Source organism: Crocodylus siamensis, chromosome 4 (assembly GCF_052110815.1).
Source record: "Crocodylus siamensis isolate JL-2025a chromosome 4, ASM5211081v1, whole genome shotgun sequence".
Taxonomy (NCBI): domain Eukaryota; kingdom Metazoa; phylum Chordata; order Crocodylia; family Crocodylidae; genus Crocodylus; species Crocodylus siamensis.
This window is the reverse complement of record NC_143398.1, coordinates 7,466,450-7,489,840: the sequence shown is the minus strand read 5'-3', so window position 1 is coordinate 7,489,840 and position 23,391 is coordinate 7,466,450. Positions and strand designations below refer to the sequence as shown.

General features: G+C 44.8%; 1 protein-coding gene across 2 annotated transcripts in view; it reads left to right on the top strand.

The window, feature by feature from the left end:
• MKLN1 (muskelin 1) overlaps positions 1-23,391 on the top strand; it is a 124,350-nt gene that overhangs the window by 15,786 nt on the left and 85,173 nt on the right. Inside the window, exons 4-7 of one of the 2 annotated variants that reach the window (XM_090041556.1) lie at positions 1,052-1,161; positions 5,770-5,962; positions 19,210-19,287; positions 20,657-20,722. In XM_090041556.1, the coding sequence (XP_089897682.1) occupies positions 1,052-1,161; positions 5,770-5,962; positions 19,210-19,287; positions 20,657-20,722 (447 nt within the window). Of the gene's footprint in view, positions 1-1,051; positions 1,162-5,766; positions 5,963-19,209; positions 19,288-20,656; positions 20,723-23,391 lie in introns of those variants that run through there. The other variant, XM_090041557.1, reaches the window with a different exon arrangement.

Below are 23,391 nucleotides of genomic sequence, written 5' to 3'. Positions count from 1 at the left end.
GAGTACTAGTGAGAGAGATGGTTACCATTTGTTTGGGTTGTGATGGCCCAAGAAGTACCCTAAACACTCTGTCCGATGACATTATACCTTGGGTGTTAGAAATGGGGTAGAAGAGAAGAGTAGTCTTATTCTGGGCCTTTTAAAGTAACGGCTTGTCCTTGGTGGTAAGCAAAAGAGGAAATAAAATTAACCAAATAAAACCGTATTGGTTTCATTGGTTAGAATATTGTATTCGGTGGTTTTAAAACTAGGAAAGGATGCAACTTACTCCCTGCGGTTTCCAACCTGATGCAGCAAATCCTGGAATACAAAATATCCAGTCTAACATCCTGCCCCTTAGCCAACAAACATTTCACTCCAGTGACGGATTTAGAAATAAAGGAGACCGCTGCCATAATCAAGTACTGCCCGTACTCTGCAGATATAACTCAGATCCGTGTCAGGATGTTGCCATTTGAGCTATTGTAGTTCGTTTCCACCAGTCTGAACTGTTTAAGTCTGTGGGAGCATCTTTCATTCAAAGATTTTGCTGCCTTGGGGTGTAGGCAGGCATAATGATTATATTGATATCACAGGCTACTGATTTGGGCTATTACCATGCGACTTATGCCTATGTGGTTCTGTAGCAAACGTAGCAAAACCACTGCAAAACCGTTGACCCTTCTTTTTTGGGGGTCAGGGTTTAGGATGATTTAGCAAGTATGCACTACTACAGCAACACAGAGGTAGCAGCTGCTGTATGCTTAAAACAAACATTGCCCCCACCCCCTTTTAAGTAAACTGTATCTGCATCCACTCTTCCCAGTGCTAACTGTTTTCAGTAGCAGTTTAAGGATATGTATCTGGTAGAATTTCTGAACTTAAATAAAAGCAATAACCTAAAGCTTGTATATAAAGAGTTTGTTTTTATTTTTCCTAAAACTAAAATGCATTACCTTAAATTAGGTTTATAGGTCTGAAAAATAAGGCATCGAATGCTTGACGCTTTATCTTTTTCTCTCTTTCTCTTCCTCCCCCCTACCCTTGCCCCTTCCCTCCCATCCTCCTCCAGTTCCACTCTTATCATGGGGGCCTAGCTTCAATTTTAGCATCTGGTATGTTGAACTCAATGGTATTGATGATCCAGATGTGGTCCAGCCCTGTCTCAACTGGTACAGCAAGGTAGGTCTGCATTTCAGAATAATATTTGCTTGAATGTCAGGTGCCATTGTCAAACTGTGCACCATTGCTTTTCTGTTCCTTGGGTATCTGCTAGGGAATCATGGGGGATTGGAGGCGGGAATTTGGAGAAACACAAATTAATTCGTTTTAAAACTGTCTGTCTTAGTTTTTTAATGACTTTTTATTGTGAACAGCTCTGAGTTAGAGAGCTGAAGCTGCAGTTCTTAAATAATGCTGCCCCCCCCACCCTCCCATTGAGTGATATGTTTATCCTAAGTACAGTTTTTCCAGGGCTTTGTAGATCATCTTTAATTGAATAGATGTTTACATCTAAGCAGGTCGAGTCCAATGTTGTGTTTGTCCTTCACAAGTAAACTTTTCCTTACTGTATATTGTGGCATTTGCATGCTGTATAGCCGGAGGGAGATTTCTTGAGCACTTGGGCAGATGCTGTTATATTGCAAATGTTTGGAAAATGTCTGTGTCTGTGCACATGTGTTTGCAAGCTCCTTCAAAATAACTATTAACAGTCCAAGTTAAAATCTATGGAACTTCCCCTCCCAGCTGCTCCCTTTCTTTTTAGTAGGCTTTGAAAAGACCATGCTGCAATCACTACCTGCTTAGTTCAGCCGTAAACCACGCTGCTCTCTTGGACTGCAAATGGCATTTCAGATCTTATTTTGCCTGACAGACTTTTTTTCCCTTGTCAGCTCAAAAAGAACATTTTGCCTCCAAAGTATGATCTTATTTGGCCTAGGGAGATGCATGGCTCTCTTGCTGTGGGAGAGAATAGCTTGAGGTGCTCCTAAAATCTGATTGCCCACTTCTGGGCAAGTGCCCTTACTACCAGGCCATGGGGGTAAGCTGTGGTGCGAGTTGCCTTCACCCCTCCTCTTGGAGCTGGGCCACTGGCTGAAAATAATGGGTCCCAAAGGGGAATGAGCAAGGACGAGCCTCTCCGAAGCCCAGTAAGGAAGGAGGAAGGGAGCCCTGGGTTCGGGCCTGGTCTGAATGCTGTCTGTGGATTTATCAAACGACTCTTATTAATGCAAAATGCATAATCAGCATTGGGAGTAGGGGCCCGAATCTTTTGTCTAAGCACTTGAGGATTTAGGATGACTCATGTTTTCCAGAATGGAACCAAATCACACCCAAATGTAAATGGAGTTGACCCATCCAGGTGGTTCTGGATCACTTGTGAGCAAGAAGAAGATGTAGCCCAAATCTAATTGCCTGGGATTTTTCCAGGTCAAAGTGGAGATGCATGAGGAATCTAGTTTTGGAAACGGTTTATGGCTGCTGTGTGTTGTGCAAAAGGATTATACTTGGTAATTAAGGGCATTTTTACACGTGTTGTGGGATGTGGCGCCGGCCCTTTTTAATTAGCAAGCCGCACTAATTAAAGGTGTGCGTATGTCATGTGTATCAGTGTTGCTGTGCTGAAAAAATGATGGGGCGCTTTGAACAAGAGCTCATCAAACATGTTTTATTTCAGAGCACCCCACCACCATTTTTTCAGCACAGAAACGTGGGGCGACATTGATACGTGTGACGTGGAAGGCGGCCGGAGCGCAGCAGTGCTCCAGCAGACTTGGTTAATTGAATCTGCTCCAATGCAATGGATTTCCAGCGCGTTGGAGCAGGCCCTGCACGTCTGTGTAAGAGCCCTTAAATGCCCCAAAGCTGCTTAAATCGCACTTGTGTATCTCGGCCCCAGATCCTGTTCCACCTCTTAAGTTTTCATCTTTTAAAAAAAAAAAATTAAAAAATGCCTTCCTAAAATTCCTTGTCCAGTCAAATTCCAGTTTCCTCTAGCCCAGTGTTGTAGGTAACAGATTTCAGTAAGGAAGGTTGTGGCACTTTTTCATTTGAAACCCAGGGATGCCTACAGGTGTGTTTCCCATAGTTCGAGCCAGTTGTCACATTTGACCAACAACTGATTAAAGATTAAAACTCCCTAGATTTTGGACCTCTTCAGCTGAACTGGCTTACTCATCAACCATCCCCAGTGCCACACTGGAGACTTCCAGGCCTTTTGCAAAACAGCTTCCAACATGGGAGACAAGTAATCCCCTTTTTTATATGTATATCACGGATTCTGCAGGGCTGTAGATTGGAGCTGAAAGTGCACCAAAAAATAGCAAATGGCAAAAACAGCACTGCTAGCGGCAGCTGAAAGAGTCTGCAGTACAACTCATTAAGTGGCTGCCATGGTTAAAATGCAGCCTACCCCTGGCTACTGGGTGGGAGGAGAGGCGTTGTTGAAAGAATAACCTCAGAGCACTTACTGACCTTGCTCTGATGGACGTGTGGCTCCTGTTCTTGTTCATGGGCTTGCTAGTGAATAGCAGAACACTTTCAGATTTAAGGCAACCCCCCCCAATAATTAGATTCTATATGTAGAAAATGTATAAATTTGTTATAATTTTCCATGTATAGATTCAAATTATTGGAAGGTTGCCTTTAAATTTGTCGTGGCCCGCCCCCCCCCCCCCCCCCCCCCAAGGCTGGGGGCCAGGCGGTGTGGCTTCTGGGTTTGGGTGTGTGGGGGAGGGGCAGTCTGACTCCCACCCTTTTCCCCTTATCTTGCCCCCTATCCACCCCCGCCACCACCCACCACTGTACCTGTGCCTCTTGGCACCTTGCCTGCCCCATGCCTGTCCTTCTTCAGTGCCTATGCCTTCCCGCCCCCCCCACTTACTGGGGTGAGGAGCCCCATCTTGGAGTTGAATAAATACAGTACTTATTTGAAGTAGACTGTATATTTGACATCATTCTTTTTTGTTAAATATTAAGAAATTAAGGGAAACCAAATCTACCACTGTTGATTGTTGCCCGTTTGAGCCCGGCTATGCATAATTAGTGCTGTTTTAAAGTACTTGGGAGTTATGGTAGGTGCTATCCAAAGAAGGGTGGGGATGCAGTCTTTGCACAGAAGAATCTTGCAGTCTCAGGAGGCAAGCATTGTATTACAGATTGCAGGCAATGAGATGCTTAATATACTCCTGGATTTTGGCAACACGAACTTTACTGTGCTGCATTTTCTTTTTTTAAACAAAAAATTTGTTCTTGGGCACATTGCTTTTGTAAATACAAGCAAACAAAATTAGCATCCAACGTTCCCATTAGACTGTGAGCCAAATCTAACAAAATCATTAATTTATTCAATGGAGACTTAGTTTCATGACTAAAGTAAGAAAGCTTAATGCACTGCAGTCTAGTCTTTATTACAGGTAGGCGGCCGTCCTTTCATTTGCTGCTGTTTGCATTGAGTGGTTTGAACCTTAAAGCCAGGCAGCTTTTACTGTGGTACTAAGCATATTTACTTAAAAATTTTAAATGGCATGCTAGCTGTTCAAAATCATGCCCCTCTTTTCATTTGCATATCCAGCGATACTGTGAAACTCTGCCCTTTGCTGTCTTGGCAAACTCTTTTGTCATTCTGACATTTTTATTGGCTCAAGTCCTTGCTTTCTCTTCCAGTTAGCAAAATGCCTGTCACCGAATTTAATACTCCCAGCTTATTAAAAATATCTAATGTCACTGTCCCTTCCAAGTTTCCAAAATGTTTGTCAAAATTTATCTGACTCTAGGCGTTTTGAAGGAAATGATATTTATGTATAGTTAAACCAATGTTTGCTCCTAAAAATAGGCTTATTTTAAACATCATCTCCTTTTACCTGTGTTTAAAAGAAACAGAAACGCTGGTGTATAATCATGGTCATGAAAAAAAATCTTCCCAATCCAGTTCGATCAAAGTGGGCAACGTATGTTAATGCTAAAGAATTATGGTTGTTTTTTTAAAGAGCCTATGAGATTTAGGAGCGTAACTTGAAGCTCAAGTTCTGCTTACTTTTAGCTCCTAGAAAATCCCTAACATCCGTCCCCTCTAATCTTTTTATCAAATTCATTATTATTTATTACTTTGTTTTTGAGCCTTCTAACTCTCGGTGAGACTCGGACATGTCCAGACCATGGTGTCATAAGCCTGCACAATCTGATAAGAGGTGGGCAGCGTTGATATACCTGAGAGATGAGACACAAAGTTGATATTTGAGGCGTAGTGGGATAGTTTTGGCATGTGCATTAGGAACTGCTGATATATTTACACAAGACAGCTGAGGGTTTGAGGTTGTGAATTGTCATTCTTTCTGTATCCACTTCCAAGTGGTGGTGGCTGGTGGTTGTTCCCTGCGTATGCTCCTGTTTTCATACTCCTTCCTTATGCTCCTAGAGAAGCAGTGACCCACTTACTATTCTAAAGTACCTTGTTACATAATTTGATCGTATGACACTTACATAACATTTGAGCAAAGGCTTTTTCCTGGCTGCTTTCTATGTTTTATGCAGACTTGTGCAAAGAGGCAAAATGTATCGATAACAATGTTGGAGATTTGGTACTGTCACACTGTTATCGCCTCTTGTGTATTTTCATCAAACGAAATGCTGTTAACTAGCAGAAAACTCATAACATGAAATAGTAGGTGCCAGGGAAGTTTGTAGTTTCAGTGGGCGAACCCTGTAAACAGAATGAAGAATTTAACGTCTGCAGTGTAAGCAAAGGAAAAAAAATCTACCCTTCTCATAGGTTTTCTTGTGTTCCAGTAGTACCGTGAACAGGAAGCCATTCGCCTTTGTCTAAAGCACTTTCGTCAGCACAACTACACCGAGGCTTTTGAATCGCTGCAGAAGAAAACCAAGATTGCACTGGAACACCCTATGTTGACAGATCTGCATGACAAACTAGTGCTGAAGGGAGACTTTGATGCTTGTGAAGAACTGATAGAAAAAGCAGTCAATGGTAGGTGAAGCAAGGAGGTATGCTGGCTTGAATCCTGCTGAAATATCAATGTTCCCTTTTGGATATTAAAATGATGCATAATAATATTCAGCAAGTAGCTGTTAAATATTTAAAGTGCATTGCCTTATCAACCTTTTTGTTTTAAATGTAAGTGTGCTCTACATGAGGAAGGTTAAAGTTGTCAACCTTGACATCTTCCTTATTACCATTGCTTTGGGGAACCTCAGAGGTGTACAAAATGCTTCACTAGGTTTCTGATCCAAAAAGCCGACATGGCAAAGTCAAATGTAATGCTCAGGGAACACCATAGAGAAGATGAGGTGTATTAGGAAAGTACTAAGACAAGACTTCAGTAAGATTATGCAATTATCCAAAAATTGTATGTTATCCATGGCTTTTGTTTTAAATTCACTTTTAAAATAGTGTGCCCCCCCACGCCATGTGTCTTACTCCAAAAAAAAAAAAAAAAAGGTTGGCAAAGAGATACTATGTGACTCTTATTCCCATGGATCCTGATTTTCCATTTCCTGTGGAAAAATATGGAAAAACATGGATTTTCTTCTTTAAAGCGGAAAATCCTTTTAAAGAAGAAAAACCTTGTAGGCTTCCACTTGCAGTCTGGAGAGTTCCAGCCTGCAAAGGGCTGCCTGGGGCTGGGGGAGCAGGAGGAGGGTGATCGGAAGCAGGGGCACCATGTGCATCTGCTTGCACACACATCCATGTGGCTGGCAATAGAGCCAGGCAGCATGGTGGAGAGCAGCTCCCAAAACTCACTGCAGGTAAGTCCTGTGGGCCGGGGGGGGGCATAGATGATGCTGGGGGGAGATTGAGGTGGTGGTAGTGGCTTGCGCTGTGCCCGCACAGTGAGGGAGGGAGTGGGGCAGGGCTGATAGCTAGGGTTGGGGTACTGCCCAGCCCGGGCAGTGTCCTGGGTCCAGGCTTGGAGCAGGTTGTAATGCAGGACCAGGCGGGGGAGTGGGATGGAGCCATGGGCAGCTTGTCCAAGATGGAGGTGGGGAGGGGATGAGATGGGGACATGGCTCCACATTGCTGCATGTACTTGAGGGGAGAGATTGGGCCCATAGGTGACATACCAGCGGGTTATGAGGGGGCATTAACTGCCCCCCCCCCCAAATTTCTGCACCCAGAGCGAAGCAGTCTGTCTGATGCAAGACTGACTTGAGGGGAACGCCTCTAGACCTCAGGTTGGGGAGGACTGGGTTAGAGAGCTTCTGGAGGGGCTGGACATGTTCAAGTCAGCGGGTCCAGATGCTCTCCACCCCAGGGTTATTGCAGGGCCCTTGGGAAACTCTTTGAGAAGATCCTCAAGGAGCACATCTGTGATGGGCCGGCTTCACGGATAATGCTCAAGGGCAACCAGCATGGTTTCATTAGGGGCAGGTCATGTCAGACCAACCTGATTGCCTTTTATGATCAGGCCACAAAGGCAATGGAAGCAGGTGTCGCCATGGACGTAGTCTTTCTAGACTTCAGCAAGGCCTTTGACACTGTCTCGCACCCCATACTCTTTAAAAAAACTAGGCGACTGTGGCATTGATGCCTACACAGTCAGATGGATTGCAGATTGGCTGAAGGGTCGTACTCAGAGGGTAGTGGTGGACGGGTCATATTCGACCTGGGGGGAAGTGGGCAGCGGAGTCCCCCAGGGCTCGGTTCTTGGGCCTGCGCTGTTCAATTTCTTCATCAGCGATTTGGATGACGGGGTGAAAAGCAACCTGTTTAAAGTCACTGATGATAGCAAAATTTGGGGTGAGGTGAGTGCGCTAGTAGGGAGGGAAAGATTACAGCAAGATCTGGATAGGTTACAGGAGTGGGCTAACATAAACAGGATGCGTTTCAATACTGAAAAGTGCAGGGTGCTGCACTTGGGCAGTAGTAACCAGCAGCACGCTTATAGAATGGGAAAATCCCTTCTTGAGAGCACGGAGGCAGAAAGGGATCTTGGAGTCATTATTGACTCCAAGATGAACATGGGCCGACAATGCGAGGTTAGGGTTGGCAGGGCTAACCGGACCTTGTCGTGAATCCACAGGTGCATCTCTAGCAGGGCCAAGGAGGTGAATACCCCCTCTCGGCGACGCTGGTCAGGCCACAGCTGGAGTACTGCGTCCAGTTCTGTGCGCCCCACTTCAGGAGGAAGTGGACGACGTCGAAAGGGTCCAGAGGAGGGCCACACATGATCCGGGGACTACAGGGCAGACCCTACAATGAAAGACTGCGGGACCTAAACCTGTTCGGTCTTCACAAGAGAAGGCTGAGGGGGGACCTGGTGACTGTCTATAAACTCAGTAGGGGGGACCAGAAGGGTTTGGGGGGACACTGTTTCCCCGAGCGCCCCCTGGCATAACAAGGAATAATGGACACAAGTTGTTGGAGAGGAGGTTTAGATTGGACATCCGCAAGAACTACTTCACATTTAGGGTGGCCGGGAGCTGGAACCAACTTTGAAGGGAAGAGGCTTGATGCCTACCTGGCTGGACTCATTTGAGTCCAGTTTTTGTCCCATCCAGGCGGGGGGTCGGACTTGAAGATCTACAAGGTCCCTTCCAACCCTACTTCTATGATTCTATGATGCACTGGCCCTGGGCAGGAGCTGCCTCCGCAGCCCAATGGGTGGACCCGGTGCAGGAGGGAGCACTGCATTGCCATGGCTGCCAAGGTGAGACACCCCCTACCTACCTGGCAGCATCAGCGGGGCACAAGTCCACACTGCTGCGGTGCATCACTTTGGTGTTCATGGCAGTGTGGCACTCCTGGTGATGGTGGCGGTGGTGGCAGCACTGCACCTTCCTGCCCTGCTCTGCGCCCTCACACCAGGTCCCACCCATTGGGCCCAAGGCCTGCTGGTCTGGCCAGGCTGCAACCCCGTGCCTCACTATGAGTGCAGAAATCTGGGGGTGTGCATGATGTCCCGTGCCTACCTGTGCATTGTATGCCCACACCCCCTCTGCCCCACGCTGGGGGGTTGGAGCCTGGGGGCAGGGGACATCAGGTTGGGAGTGAGGGGCAACAACAGGGCTAAGGGGCTGCAGTTTGGGAGTGAGGGGCACCAGCAGGCATAGCGGGGGATGAGGGTTGGGAGTGAGGGGCAAAGGCAGGGCCAGGGTACTGGCATGTCAGGGCTGCTCAGCTCCACAAAATAGTGGGGAGGGACAATTGCTAGTGAGCAAAGGGGGCAGTGGGGGCTCTGATCTTTCCATCCATAAAACTAAAATCAAATGCCAAAATATATAGGTATTTATAATTGATTTAATTATGATTGAGGGGCACTGGTAAGCTTCCAAATTGCTTTAAAATTGTAAATATATCAATAACACATTGTGTTCAACTGGTACCTATGTATATAGGTACCAGTTGAACACAATGTGTCATGTGAAATGCCACACACATATACACAAGTAATTGTGGAAAAACTTGTATTTTTGGGAGTTTCAATCAACAAGTTTTAGATCTTTTATCAGAGGAAACCAGGATCCTCGCTTATTACGCAGTACAGTAAAAGCTTTATCTGGCACCCATGGGGAATGGAGGGTGCTGGATAACCGAGTGGCCTGAACAGGTGTCTTTGCCTGTTTGGGCCACTGCCTCTCCTGCCATGTCTGGGGTGTCGCTGCCCCTCCTGCTGCATCACTGTCCCTCCCATGGGCCCCAAGGGACAGGGAGTGGGGACCCACTCAAGCTGTTATGTCCCGTGGGGGCTCTGCAAAACTAAGTGCCGTGGTGGGCACTTCCGGTTTCACTTTTCCCTTACAAGCTGGCATGCCAGTTAACAGAGCTTGCCAGCTTGTAAGGTGCTGGAGAACTCAGCTTTTCCTGTAAATAGGCTGGGTCAGGGAGTCCAACCTTTGATCTACTGCTTTTAGGTTCAGCTCTTTTAATCTGATGTGCCCTGTTCACACTTCAACATTTTACTGTTCTGCTTCCCTCTAAACCTGCTTTGTTGCAGCCTGTTAAATAGTGCTTAGAAGCATCTCTGTTCAAGAGATGAGTCTTAATTGCTGCCATGGTTTTCACTTCGAAAAGCAGGAGGAAAATTGGCAAAAAACAACCAGAGTAAAAGAACCTGGATCCCATGTCAAACTAGTTAACAAATCACTGTTTTTCTATCCTAGTTTAAAAAACAAATGAATTGTGGTGAATAATTTAGCTCACCCAGCACCATCACTTTACATGTAAGGTTTACATTGGCTCCTGACTTCTGCTGCTACAGAGTATCTTGAACAATTGCTTGCTTGCTTCAATAAAATGTGCATTGTAATGTGCCTAAAATTTCTACCCCTGTAGCTCTTGGACCCGGTAAGAACTAGAAAGTTGATTGGTTAAGCAATACTGGCATTCCCTGCTAACATGGAGGCACATTATGCAAGCAAAGGCATTTTTGCTTGTGTAACTTGTATTAGGGCTCTGGATGAAATAAGCCATGGTGGTGTTTCTGAATGGATGCCAAGACTTCTGTTAATATAGAAATATTGCCAAAAACACGCATACCTGACACATGGTCTTGCAAAAATTTATGCTGTTAACCTGACACCTGCAGCTCTAAGCATTGTTCTTGTCCCAGCATATTGTAAATGCAGAAATAAGCAGTTCTTCCCACAATAAGTTAATTGGTGAATAACTTACATTTCTTACTTGGATGCCCTAAGTTTGTCACTGATTCTGAAGAAGGAAGGATGATTATCTGCACATGCACAGCTGCATTTGTAATGAGCTGCCTTTGCCAAACTTCAGTTAGTGAGGACTTGGGTAACTTATTAGGCAGCATCAGGCAAACTGGGTGACTCTCCTGCTTATCCTCTACTGATCCCTTTTCTGTTGATTTGAACACACAATTGAATTCCTTTGCTGGTCTCCCTTATTTTCCTTCATGCTGGGCTAAACAGGAGGGCTGTGGAAGTACTCTCAATACTTCCGAGGTAGGGAAGTAGTTGAAACCCCTGATACAGAGACACTATGTTGCTTTCCTGTGATCACACAAGAAGTCTATGTACATCTGGTTTCCAAAGGTCCAGGTTAGCATCTGAACAACTGGATCTTCCTCTTTGTTAGGCTTGAAGGTAAAATGTATGTTCGTTCTGGCCTGAACCCAACCCTACACTTCATGTTTGCCAACACTGTTTGTTTATGATGCTCCTTCGTTCTTTAAATGTTCTTCTGTTTAGTATTCTCTGTAATGCCCTTCTTTCATACTGTGTTGTCTGAGATAGTTTCCTGTCCACCCATGGTTCTCAAACTATTCAGACTTGAGGCCCTTCTCAGTAGACACAAGGCACCCTTTGGCATATGCCAGCTCTTAATTTTCACTTGTGTTTTGACTATGAAAAAATAAAAGTTGCAAAGAACTCAAAGACCGCAACAGGTCATAATGCTTTTGATACTGTGGATTCCTATTTGAAAACTTTGGGTTTATCTTGTGAATTATGTTTATGAACTTAACAGTGCTGATATTGTGTGGTAGCCTTGAAAGGATCTTAAGGCACCCTAGGGTGCCGTGGCATCCTGGTTGAGAGTGACTGACTGCTGTATACCAAGCACCCTCCCTCTTCTCTAACCCTCTCCTTAACACTTTGTGAAACAATCCTCTGATACTTCACCTGGAGGACTTGAGATTTTTCTTTCTGAACCTTGTTCTGTATATTGTATTTTTCAGATTAAAAAATCTGCTACAAATCTTTGGGGTACTTTTAATGTGTGCTTGCAGCACTGCAAATACAGCCAGTTAAAGATAAATTTACAAATGCCCAATTTGCAAACCCTTAAATTCAAAGCCTTTCAGAGACTGAACTGTTCTGCCATGGTAGACACCTGAGCACAAGAACAGCTGACCTTGCATTGGTCTTAAGTTCAAACTTTAAAGGAGCATGCAGAGGGGTGCAGTGAGCTTCACTGGGATGAATCATAGATGTAATTCAGTAGAAAAATTGTATTAGTGATTTAAACATAAAATGCTAGATTTAAATCCCATTCTGCATTCCTGTTTCTGGATGTTGCCATAGCATTCGACATGGAGAAAGCCAGGTGGATGAGAATGAATATCAGTGATGTTAGCTGCTTTTTGCAGTCCTTATGAGCACTGGTGTCTTTCTGTTCCCGTCACCAGATTTTTTTTTCTGAGAACGTTATAGCTGACAGCCCTGCGTTCCCACAGACTCTTCTGACTTCTGTGTGCCTTGCGCTCAGAAAATGGGCAAATTTAAAACTCTGGCAGTTGTCCGGCTCCCTTAAAAAAATAAAAATAAAAGGCTCCCTAAATCTTGACTGGTTTGCAGGCATAGCCCAAATACACAGGGGTGGCCAGTTTGAGTCCCTGGGGTGGGGGCAGAGCAGGGTGCAGGATGTGCTGAACACGGTAGGCCAGGGAAGACAGGGACCGGATGCACAGCGGGCCTGGGCCCGTTCCTCCCATCTCCCGCACTGCTGCCGGGTTGGCTTGGCCCGCTGGTCCCCGCTGTCCCTCCCGCCAGCGAGGAGTGGGGAAGCGGGCCTGGACCCCAACCAGCAGGAGCAGGCCCGGACGGGAGGTCTATCCCTGCCTCCTCTCCACATGTCATTCTTGATGGGCAGTCGGTTCGTATTCCTACAGAAAGCAAGCAGAGTCCAGGTTTTAAATGGACCTGTATGAGACTGCTGTGAAACACTGCTGCTTGAAGACAAACAGTCCACGTTTGTGTGATCTGCAAGCTCCAGACGCATTGTTCTGGTTACATTTAGTGACGTGCTTCATCTGGCCGGCGTCACGTTGATATCTGACATCTGGTCATCCATTGACAAATCATCCTCAAAGTCACTAGCCAGAAACGTAGTTGAGCTGCTCATAACGCTTGGTGCTTGCCAGGCTTATGGCGTGCAAGAAGGGAACAACCAGGTCTCTGCCTGGAAGTTTTTAGGGTAAAATTGAGCCACGCTTCAGGGTACAGACCTTGGAGTAGCAGGAGCGGTCGTTTTGTATTTCTTGGAACAAAAGTGTCAGAGGGACATTTTTCTAGCAGTGCTAGCTGGACTCCAGGGCATGTGAGGTAGAGCAAGATCATGAGGGCCTGCGTGGGGGAACACCTTTATTTATGGGTATATAAAATGGAGATGCGTTTGCAAACTCAGCGCCTGCCAGTACTGGGACTCACTGGCTAAGAACAAAGATCAGTGAAAGAAATGGATTCACCCTTGGGGTGGAGTAGAAACTCATGGGTTTCTTTCTCTTCTTCACTCCGAAGTCTTGGAAAATCTTCAGTAACGCCACAGCCACTTGAATTGTGGTTTGGGGTTGCTGTTCACCTCTGACTTTGGAGAAATTGTTATATTAGCTTATTTTAAAAGGTGTTTTTGCAGCTATTGGTGCTGCCAGCTTTCTCCCTCATTTAAAAAAGAAAATCTGCAGGGACTGAAGGGTAAACTTGCTGCCCCAGAGAAGACATTGCTTAATGTTAGCAAGAAAATAGGTAGGCATCTGTACAGGGATGAGGGTTGGGTTTTTAAAAGGAAACAAATTATATACAGGATTCTGTTTTTTCTAGCTGTAGAAGCCATATAATATGAACAAGTTGAAAACCATTCTAAGTTGAAAACCATTCTAATTTACCATGTAATTACTTCCCTCAGATCCTGCATAAATCCTTTGTGTTTAAACTTTAATTGGCTGCCAAACGAGTTAATTTTATGTTGCTGATCAATAGCTTCTCTCTAGAAGTTGCTTGTTTATCGCCTCCAATGCATCTCAAAGTGGTGTGAAGGAGTTTATGTACCTTTGTTTGCTGAAAATATTCTGCAGTTGCATTTGAAGAAGGTAAAGGTGCATTTTGATCCATGTGAAATAGATTTCTTGGCCAATGAAAAAGTTCCCTTTAAATCTAGTATGCACTTCTTAAAAACTTTGAAAATGTTCCAGACTGTTAATGTTTCATTGGAAACAGCTGACCAAAACCTAATCTGGCCTAGATCTGATCTTTCTCTGTGGCTGTGCAGCGCACTGTTTATTTGGATGTGCTTGAACTTTGCCATCCGGACCAAGAGCGTAAGCAGTGCACTGGGGTAGACCTGGTGCAAGGTCCACCCAGGATCCTCCCCCCTTTTCCCTTGGGTCCAGCAACCAACAATTCAGCTTCCAAAATCAAGCCATTACCGCTTTATAGTATAAGGAGAACAAACATGGAACTGCTCCCAGCTGAAAGAAACATTTCTGGGAATTGAGCTGGAATATTTCCAAACCAATGTCCCGTGGAAGAAAAGAAGCATTCTTAAAAGAAGCTGAAGGCGCAGTAGGGGAGAAGTGTCATGTCTTGACAAGTGCAGCCTGTGGGTGTTGAGTATGAGAGAGAGTTTAAGCTACTCTTTTCAGGTCATATATGGTGTAATTCATCCTCTTTGTCTATTTGTGTCTATTGGCTGCCATAGGGATAAGAGTTGTTGTTTAGCTGCCTTCCTGAAGACCAAACTTTGTAATGTTTTCAGAAAGATTGGATCTTATGAGTGTTTGGCTAGAGAAATCTGTCTGATTTTTCTGTTGATATGGAATTTCTTACCAACTTCAAACAATGTGATGGATATTGCGCATATATGTCTGAATCCAAATTGATACTTGGTTTTAAAGCTAAAAATGACCAGTATGGGTCTTCATTCCAGTCACATATTCTTCTCCTTTTTTTTTTTTCTCTTCCCAACCAAAAGGGAAAAAGGCCAACAAGAGAACGCTCAGACAAACACCTGAGAAGATAGTTGAGAAATAACTCCTGTGAACTTTCCTACTAACCAAAACCAGTACTGGAAATGATTTTTATCCTAGCTCTGAGCTGTAAACTGAGGCCCCTGTGTAACTTGGTGGCTCTCAACCAGGGTGCCATGGTACCGTGGGGTGCCTCGAGACTCTTCCAAGGGTGCCGCAGGGTGCCACATGATGTTATTACTGAGGTGGGCAAACATGACATGAGATGAAACCAGAGGGTGCCTATAGACATGCAGGGAGGCTGCTCTGATGCACTGTAATTACAACGCGTCAGAGCAGGCTCGATTTAATCGAGTTTGCTAGAGCATGTTAATTAGCGCCCTCCAGCAGCCTCTATCTCATGTATCTGTCTCCCCACGCTTCAAAATGGCAATGGCGGCGAGAGCACTTTTAACTAAAGCTCATTTGATGAGCTTTAATTAAAAGTGCCCCTGTAACATTTTTTGAAGCGTGGGGACACTAGTACACGAGACACAATGGGCGCTTTTAATTAGGGCGGCTCTTGGAGTTGCTCTAAATAAAGCATGTCCCCTACTCCTGGAGCATATGTGAAAGTGCCCAGGGATTTTTAAATAGAGATTCACTGTTTTAAAAAAAAAAAAAAAAAAAAGACCTTCTGTGGTCTTTTTGAGTTCTTTGCAGCAGTAATATTTTTTCTTTGCAGCAGTAAATGGGTCAAAAGTAAGAGCTAGCATTTTCTGAGGGGTGCCTCGAGTTTAGTGGGGTATGCCTTCAGCTGAATGAGGGATGCCTAGAGCCTGAAGAGGTTGAATACCACTGGTTTAAATAAACACGACCCTCCCCTGTCCCCAGCACATGCACATGCACCTTGTGTAATCATTGTATAGTTAGGGATTCACACATGTGCTATCCAGATGTAGCCATTTATAAGTGGCTTAAAAATGCATGTGCAACCTTTAATTTGAGCAATTTCCAACATAGGAGCATTAAGTTTTGGTGTCTCCACACCTGGAGAGTCCTGTCTTGGTCCTATTTATTATTATTATTATTATTATTATTATTCCAGCCCCCAAAAGCCCAAGTCTTTGACCAGAATGCTGTTGCACTAGGCACTGTACAAATACAGAAAAAACAGCCCCTGTCCCAAAAAGCTTACAGCCTATGACAGATGCAGATGGATGGGAAACATAAGGCGGCAATGAGATGCTATTGATATACGTGATGAACAGTGGTTTCAGTACAACACATCAGGTCTGTGAACATGGCAGAGTAAAAGGTTTTTAAGGAGGGAACTGAAGGACAGCAGCAAAGTACCCTTTGCAGATGTATTGGAAACTCATATCAAGCCTATGAAAAGTATGGAAAACATTCTACTTTATGGAGGGACTGATCAGAGGTAGGAGCTGGGCTCTTAATGAATGATTGAAAATGTGCGCAAACTTAGAAAGTGTAGGTAGCCGCTTACAATCTGGCCAGGGAGCTGGGGTCAGTACTGCTTACAGAAAAGAGGATCTACCAGCAACCTGATAAGTTTTCATCCCTTTTCCTTTTGTAATTAACTCTTTTTGAAGAATTTCATGGCTATTTTTGCTCTTCCTGTTTTTGTTTAAATGCTGGAAGATGGAAAAACGAAACATTAGATCAGAGTGTTTTGTCCTTTTTGTTAGCTGGAACTCTAGAGATACTGTCTGACCTAGTTTCATTGCAACTTGTACTAAATGACTAATTTTATAACTGTGGTCAGCTTCCTTTTTCTTGCTTAAATAATGGAAATAGGAACCCATTTTTAATTTAAGCATGGCACACCAGAGGTTTATAGATCATTGGTGCCAGGCAGAAGATGCTGCCTTTTTCTGCGATCCTCAGTGCACAAGCTAAATCTATTCCAACACGGAGGAAAGGCAGCAAGAAGGCACAGCAGCCCCCCCGGCTCTCCAGAGACCTAGCGGACCTGCTGTGGCTAAAAAGGAAAGCCTACAAAGGATGGAGGACGGGTTTCACCTCCAAGGAGGATTACTCCGTGCTGGTCCGGTCCTGCAGGGACCAAACCAGGAAAGCCAAGGCTGCAACTGAACTCCAACTAGCTTCAGGCATCAAGGACAGCAAAAAGTCCTTTTTCAGATATGTGGGGAGCCGGAGGAAAAGCAAGGGCAATGTTGGACCCCTGCTAAACCAGATGGGGCAACTGACAACTGACGCCTAGGAAAAAGCCATCTAAAAAGGTATATCTAATTGATCTGTCTCTGGCACCGTTATTTAGTTTTAGAGATGCAGAGGATACATCTGTCTTCTGTTTAATAGCTGCTAATAGAGGCATCATCCGTGACTTCGTCTAGTCCCTTTTTGAACCTGGCTATGCCCTCTGCCTCTACAGACCCCTGTGGTAATAAGCTCCACAGGTTAACTTTATGTGCCACTTCTAAAAAGTACTTTTTCTTGTTGATCTTAAACCCATCTCCTACTTATTCCACCCCTAATTCTAATATTCTGGGAGCTGGTGAACAACAGTTTCCTGTTCACTTGGTCCACATCCTTCATGATTTTTATAGACTTCTGTCATGTCCCTCTTGGCTTCTCCTTTCTGAACTCAAGAGACCTAGCATTTTTAGTCTCCATATTAAATGGGTATTTTGCGTCAGTCTTTCATCAGTCACACGGGATGCCCATGCCTGCTATGGGACAGGGAAATCTGGGTGAGGGGGATCCCCTACCCTCCATCAATGCTGACCTTGTGAAGGAACACCTTGAGAAGCTGGATACCTTCACGTCAGCTGGCCCTGACAATCTGCACCCCAGGGTACTCAAGGAGCTGGCGAGTGTCATAGCCCAGCCCCTGGCACGGGTCTTTGAAAACTCCTGGCGCTCTGGTGCAGTGCCCGAAGACTGGAAGAAGGCCAGTATAGTGCCGATCTTCAAGAAAGGGAGGAGAGTGGATCCGGCTAACTACAGGCCCATTAGCCTGACTTCTATCCTGGGGAAGATCTTAGAAAAGTTAATTAAGGAGGCCATCCTTGAGGGACTGGCCCAGGCTAACATCCTAAGGGATAGCCAGCACGGGTTTGTTGCGGGTAGGTCTTGTTTGACCAATCTCATTTCCTTCTACGACCAGGTGACCTATCACCTGGACAAGGGAGAAGAGATTAATGTCATATATATTGACTTCAAAAAAGCTTTTGATCTGGTATCCCATGATCACCTCTTGGCCAAACTGGCCAGTTGTGGCCTTGGGTCCACCACGATCCGCTGGCTGGGAAATTGGCTCCGTGGTCGGACCCAGAGGGTTGTGATTGATGGCAGTCACTCATCGTGGTGCCCTGTGACCAGTGGGGTCCCTCAGGGCTCTGTGCTGGGACCCATACTGTTCAACATCTTCATTAACGATGTGGACATTGGAGTCAGGAGTGGACTGGCTAAGTTTGCCGATGACACCAAACTTTGGGGCAAAGCATCCACGCCAGAATACAGGCAGGTGATCCAGGCTGACCTGGACAAGCTCAGCAAATGGGCGGACAAGAACCTGATGGTGTTTAACACCGATAAATGCAAGGTTCTCCACCTTGGGAGGAAAAACCTGCAGCATCCTTATAGGCTCGGCAGTGCTACGTTGGTTAGCACTACAGAAGAAAAAGACTTGGGGGTCATCATTGACCACAAGATGAACATGAGCCTGCAATGTGATGCTGCGGCTAGTAAAGCGACCAAAATGCTGGCATGCATCCATAGATGCTTCTCGAGCAAATCTCGGGACATCATTCTCCCCTTGTACTCGGCCTTGGTGAGGCCACAGCTGGAGTACTGCGTCCAGTTTTGGGCTCCACAATTCAAAAAGGATGTGGAGAAGCTTGAGAGAGTCCAGAGGAGAGCCACGCGCATGATCAGAGGTCAGGAAAACAGATCTTACGATGACAGGCTGGGAGCCACGGGACTCTTTAGCCTGGAAAAGCGCAGGCTCGGGGGTGATCTGATGGCCACCTATAAGTTTATCAGGGGTGACCACCAGGATCTGGGGGAACGTCTGTTCACCAGAGCGCCCCAAGGGATGACGAGGTCGAACGGTCACAAACTCCTGCAAGACCGTTTCAGGCTGGACATAAGGAAGAATTTCTTTACTGTCCGAGCCCCCAAGGTCTGGAGCAGTCTGCCAGCGGAGGTGGTTCAAGCACCTACATTGAACACCTTCAAGAGCAAATTGGATGCTTATCTTGCTGGGATCCTATGACCCCAGCTGACTTCCTGCCCTTTGGGCAGGGGGCTGGACTCGATCTCCTGAGGTCCCTTCCAGCCCTAATGTCTATGAAATCTATTCTGGGGGGGCGTGGATTAAGTGGCTGTTTACTCTTCATTCTGGTTAGGATGCAGAGCGAGGTAAGGTATGTTATAAAAATATGCTAGTGAGGTAACTGATGTGCAGAAAGTGATCATTTTGAAAACTGCATCGGGAGAGCAGGTAGGAGAGAGACAGATGAAATTGCCTACTTCTAAAAGCTATCTGTAATGTAATGGGAGCACAAATCTTACAAAAATCAACAGGCTGCTTTTGTGTTTGCAGATGGTCTGTTCAATCAGTACATCAGTCAGCAAGAATACAAGCCGCGCTGGGGTCAGATCATCCCCAAAAGTACCAAAGGTAAGACTCTTAATGGGACACTTCTTTTAAAATCATCCAAGCATTAGTAGTGCTGCCATATTACTTTGTGGATTTTCGTAAGGGAATGATGCAGCAAAGGAGGATATTGGATGGTTTTGATCATGCTTTTTACAGGAGTCAGTATTGTAGCAGGGTGAAAAGGAAATTGCATCTGCATTTTTTCTCAGATAGTGAAATGTAAGTGAATCTCCAATTCATTAAGGAACCTTTCACAAAAAAACAATAGCTGTAAGCTCAAACATTAGACAGGTCCATTTTAAAACAAGCGAGCCATAGGTTAATAACTGTTGGGTATGATTGGAGTTGAAACATGGTACAAATTAAATGTAAAGTGATGCTGATAATGGGAAACAACATGGAAATTAAGCTTGTGAATATATTTGTCTTGGCACAAATGGAGGTAATATTAGAAATATCCAGAATAACTCAAATTTTGGTGGCCATCGTTAGACTGTAGAAGTTATTGTTAAAAAGTTCCCAGCACCTTTTACCATTAAAAGACAACTGTTAACAAACTCTGCTATGCAGTACACTGCCATAGCCACCTCCCAGGACAACCATCCTGTATGTAACACCAAGTACAATGGGTTAGCTAAATAAGCACACGGACAAAACCTACTCCTGCAAATAAAATTTAAGGGTTTCTTTGACACCAGTTCCCCGATGAGGCCGAGGAGCTAGATCTTCTGCCCCAGTCTGTAATACTTGAGCAGCTGAGTGACTGGAGAACTCCTTTAAATGGGAAGGTAGGATTCCATTTGCACAAGAGAAAGTCAAGGCAGTGTAAAAGAAGCAAAATTGACTTTTTCTTTCTTTTGCCTGTCATGACATGGGGTGTTGGTTAGTATGATTGGTGGAGGGAAGGGGGCACTGTCTTTCCTGGATGGATTTGGGCTGTGCCAGCTGATGTGGCTGGAGCCACCTCTTGAAACTGCTCTTCATCCTGTCAGGGGTTGAATAAGCAGCTACCCCTTCTTCAGTTAGAGAAGGATGCAAAGGCTGCTGTTAGCTTAGCTGCTTGGGGATGTTTCAGTTACTGTTTTAAAGTTTTCTCTTGCAAGATTCTCAGATAGTACCAGTGCCGAGCATTGTATTCGCTCCCTCTACCCACGTCACTGCCTTGTGTCTGGCAGATAAAGCAGTTGAACGAACTGTTGTCTGGGTTGTCTTGAGCAAAACATGCTGTTTCTTTGTGTCATTCCTGGGCATGGCATGAATGGTTAAAGAACTCTGGGCTGTTCTTAAATGACGTTACTTCCCCCTAGTGCTTAGGCTGTACAAGCGGGTAGATGGCTTCGCTTTGAAATCATGTGTAGGTTAAAACTTTTTGCTTTGCTTTTGAAATAAGGTGATGGAGAAGACAGCAGACCAGGAATGAGGGGCGGTCATCAGATGGTCATCGATGTTCAGACAGGTGAGCAGCCGTGGTCCTTTAAGAAAAATCAGGTGCATTTTCTCCTGGAGCTTATATGTAGCTAAGCTGCCATTATCTTAACAGAATAATACAAACTAACGTGTGTCCCTTCATATACCACGTCTTGCGTCTATTGGTCTTTGGACAACACTGCTTTCCTTAGAGTTAGACTTGGGTATTCTGTTTTTTGTATGGGGAGGGTCTTTGCCGGCTAACCCTCCCCTAGTTTTCAGCATGCTTGCTGTGATGTTATGCATACATGATTTCTTCCTCTGACAAGTTGTTTGGTTTGGAGTAGGAGGCCTTAAGAGCACTCATTTTCCCTACGTACTATAAAATCGAAGGCTTGGAAATGGTATCAGCGTATGTCGTCAGAGTACTGTTGCTCTCGAATTCCTAGAGCGTTCAGTACACAGTAGAGCATCCAAAGCAGACGGCTGAGTATCTTGAACCCGAATGAATTTTTCCTCACCCTCAATTCTGTTCCTTGCCAGGAGCCCCACTTCTTTAGGAGCTGCGGACTCCAGTCCATTGAAAGTACATGGATAAATGAACCTACTTATTCCAAAACACTGCATCAAATGGTGAAAGAGAATGAATCTCAGGTGTAAATGTACAGTACGCAGTATTTACTTTCTGCTTCTGGTTTACAGTTTGAGCTCCACTGTAAATACTCTGCCTGATTTGAAACTCCATTTTGAACTTCAAGGTTGCCCTTAAAGCCAAATGCATAAAGACAAGCTAACACAGCTGCCTACACCAGTAGCTCAGTGTGATTGCCAGACTGCCATAGTAGTTCTGCTTAAATTGGATCCCTGCTCGCTGTGATTCCCTGAATTTCATCAGAACCCTTGGAGCCAAAATGAGTTGAAAGTAGTCTAACAGTTGGATGCTTGTTCTGATTATTTTGGGCATGCATTTGAGTCGGATGCAATGCACTTAAGCAGGCTGAAGCAATTCCATAAAAGCTGTACAATTATGGACCCACTGGCATATTGTTTTCAATCAAATTGTGCCTTGTGCTGTGGCTGAAGGCTTCTTTCCTAAATGACCATTTGACTAAGTGGTGCAGTCTATCCTGTTCAACTCCAGAGAACATATGGCCTACATCAAGACAAAAGTATGAGAAGCAAACCTAAGCAAGAGGGTCAGTTTTGTGACAGTACTGGATTTTCTTACTATCTTTAGATGTTCTGTCTGCTGATACTATTCACGTTTATTGTTTGCTTATATTGTAACCCTAATGCTTCCCTTGCTAACATAGATTGTGGAAGGTGACCTGCACGCTGAAGTGGAGGAAAGAACATAATATATTTACTTTATTCAGTGAGCCTCTTTTTATAGTTGTCTGGCTTGAAAGGCAGGGGGAAAAAAACCTTTTGACACTTCTTTAATGTCCCATAAGAACATAAGAAGTGCCGTACTGGGTCAGACTAACGGTCCATCTAACTCGGTATCCATTCTATCAGTGGCAGGAGTAGATGCTTTAGAAGGAGATCCCTGAACTGGGTATATCTAATTGATCTGTCTCTGGCACCATTATTTAGTTTTAGAGATGCAGAGGATACATTTGTCTTCTGTTTAATAGCTGCTAATAGAGGCATCATCCGTGACTTCGTCTAGTCCCTTTTTGAACCTGGCTATGCCCTCTGCCTCTACAGACCCCTGTGGTAATAAGCTCCACAGGTTAACTTTATGTGCCGCATCTAAAAAGTACTTTTTCTTGTTGATCTTAAACCCATCTCCTACTTATTCCACCCCTAATTCTAATATTCTGGGAGCTGGTGAACAACAGTTTCCTGTTCACTTGGTCCACATCCTTCATGATTTTTATAGACTTCTGTCATGTCCCTCTTGGCTTCTCCTTTCTGAACTCAAGAGACCTAGCATTTTTAGTCTCCTTGTATGGCAGCTGTTCCATACCCCTGTTTTTTTTACCTTTTTTTTTTTTTGGTTGCCCCTCACTGTCCCTTTTTTAATTTCACTGCATCCTTTCCGAGGTGCAGAGACCAGAACTGCACACAGCATTCAAGATGTGGGTGCACCATGGGTTTGTATAGTGGCATGACTTCAGTTTTGTTTTCAGTTCCCTTCTTAATAATGCCCAACATTTTTGGTTGCTGCTGCACATTGAGCTGATATTTTTAGAGAACTGCCTGCAGTGACTCCAAGGTCTTTTTCCTGAGTCATAAGAGCTAGTTCAGAACCCAGCATTGTGTACCTATAATTGAGGTTATTTTTCTCATGCGTGTTATCTTGCACGTGTTGACATTTGAAGTTCATGTGCTATTTTTTGCTTTTTACTTGCGTACTTTCCACAGCTCCTTTCCATCAGTTTCGGATTTGACTATCTGGAGTAATTTAGTATCATCTCCAGACTAGGAAATGATACTGTACATACTGATTTCCAGGCGGTTGATAAACAAAGGTGAACAAAACTGGGGCCAGCACAGATCCCTGCAGGACCCCTCTTTTGACCTCCCTCCATCCTGAGTAGAGGCCATTTAGGCCTCCCCCTTGCTTCCTATCTTGTTCAGGGACTGCCTCAGAGGAAGTACAAGGGAGTCAGATGCTCTTGGAGAGGCCAAGTCTTAGGAAGAGCCTTGCAAATAAAATAGTCTTACTGGAGCTTGTTTACAGTGAAAGCTGTAAAATGCACCCTAGTGGTC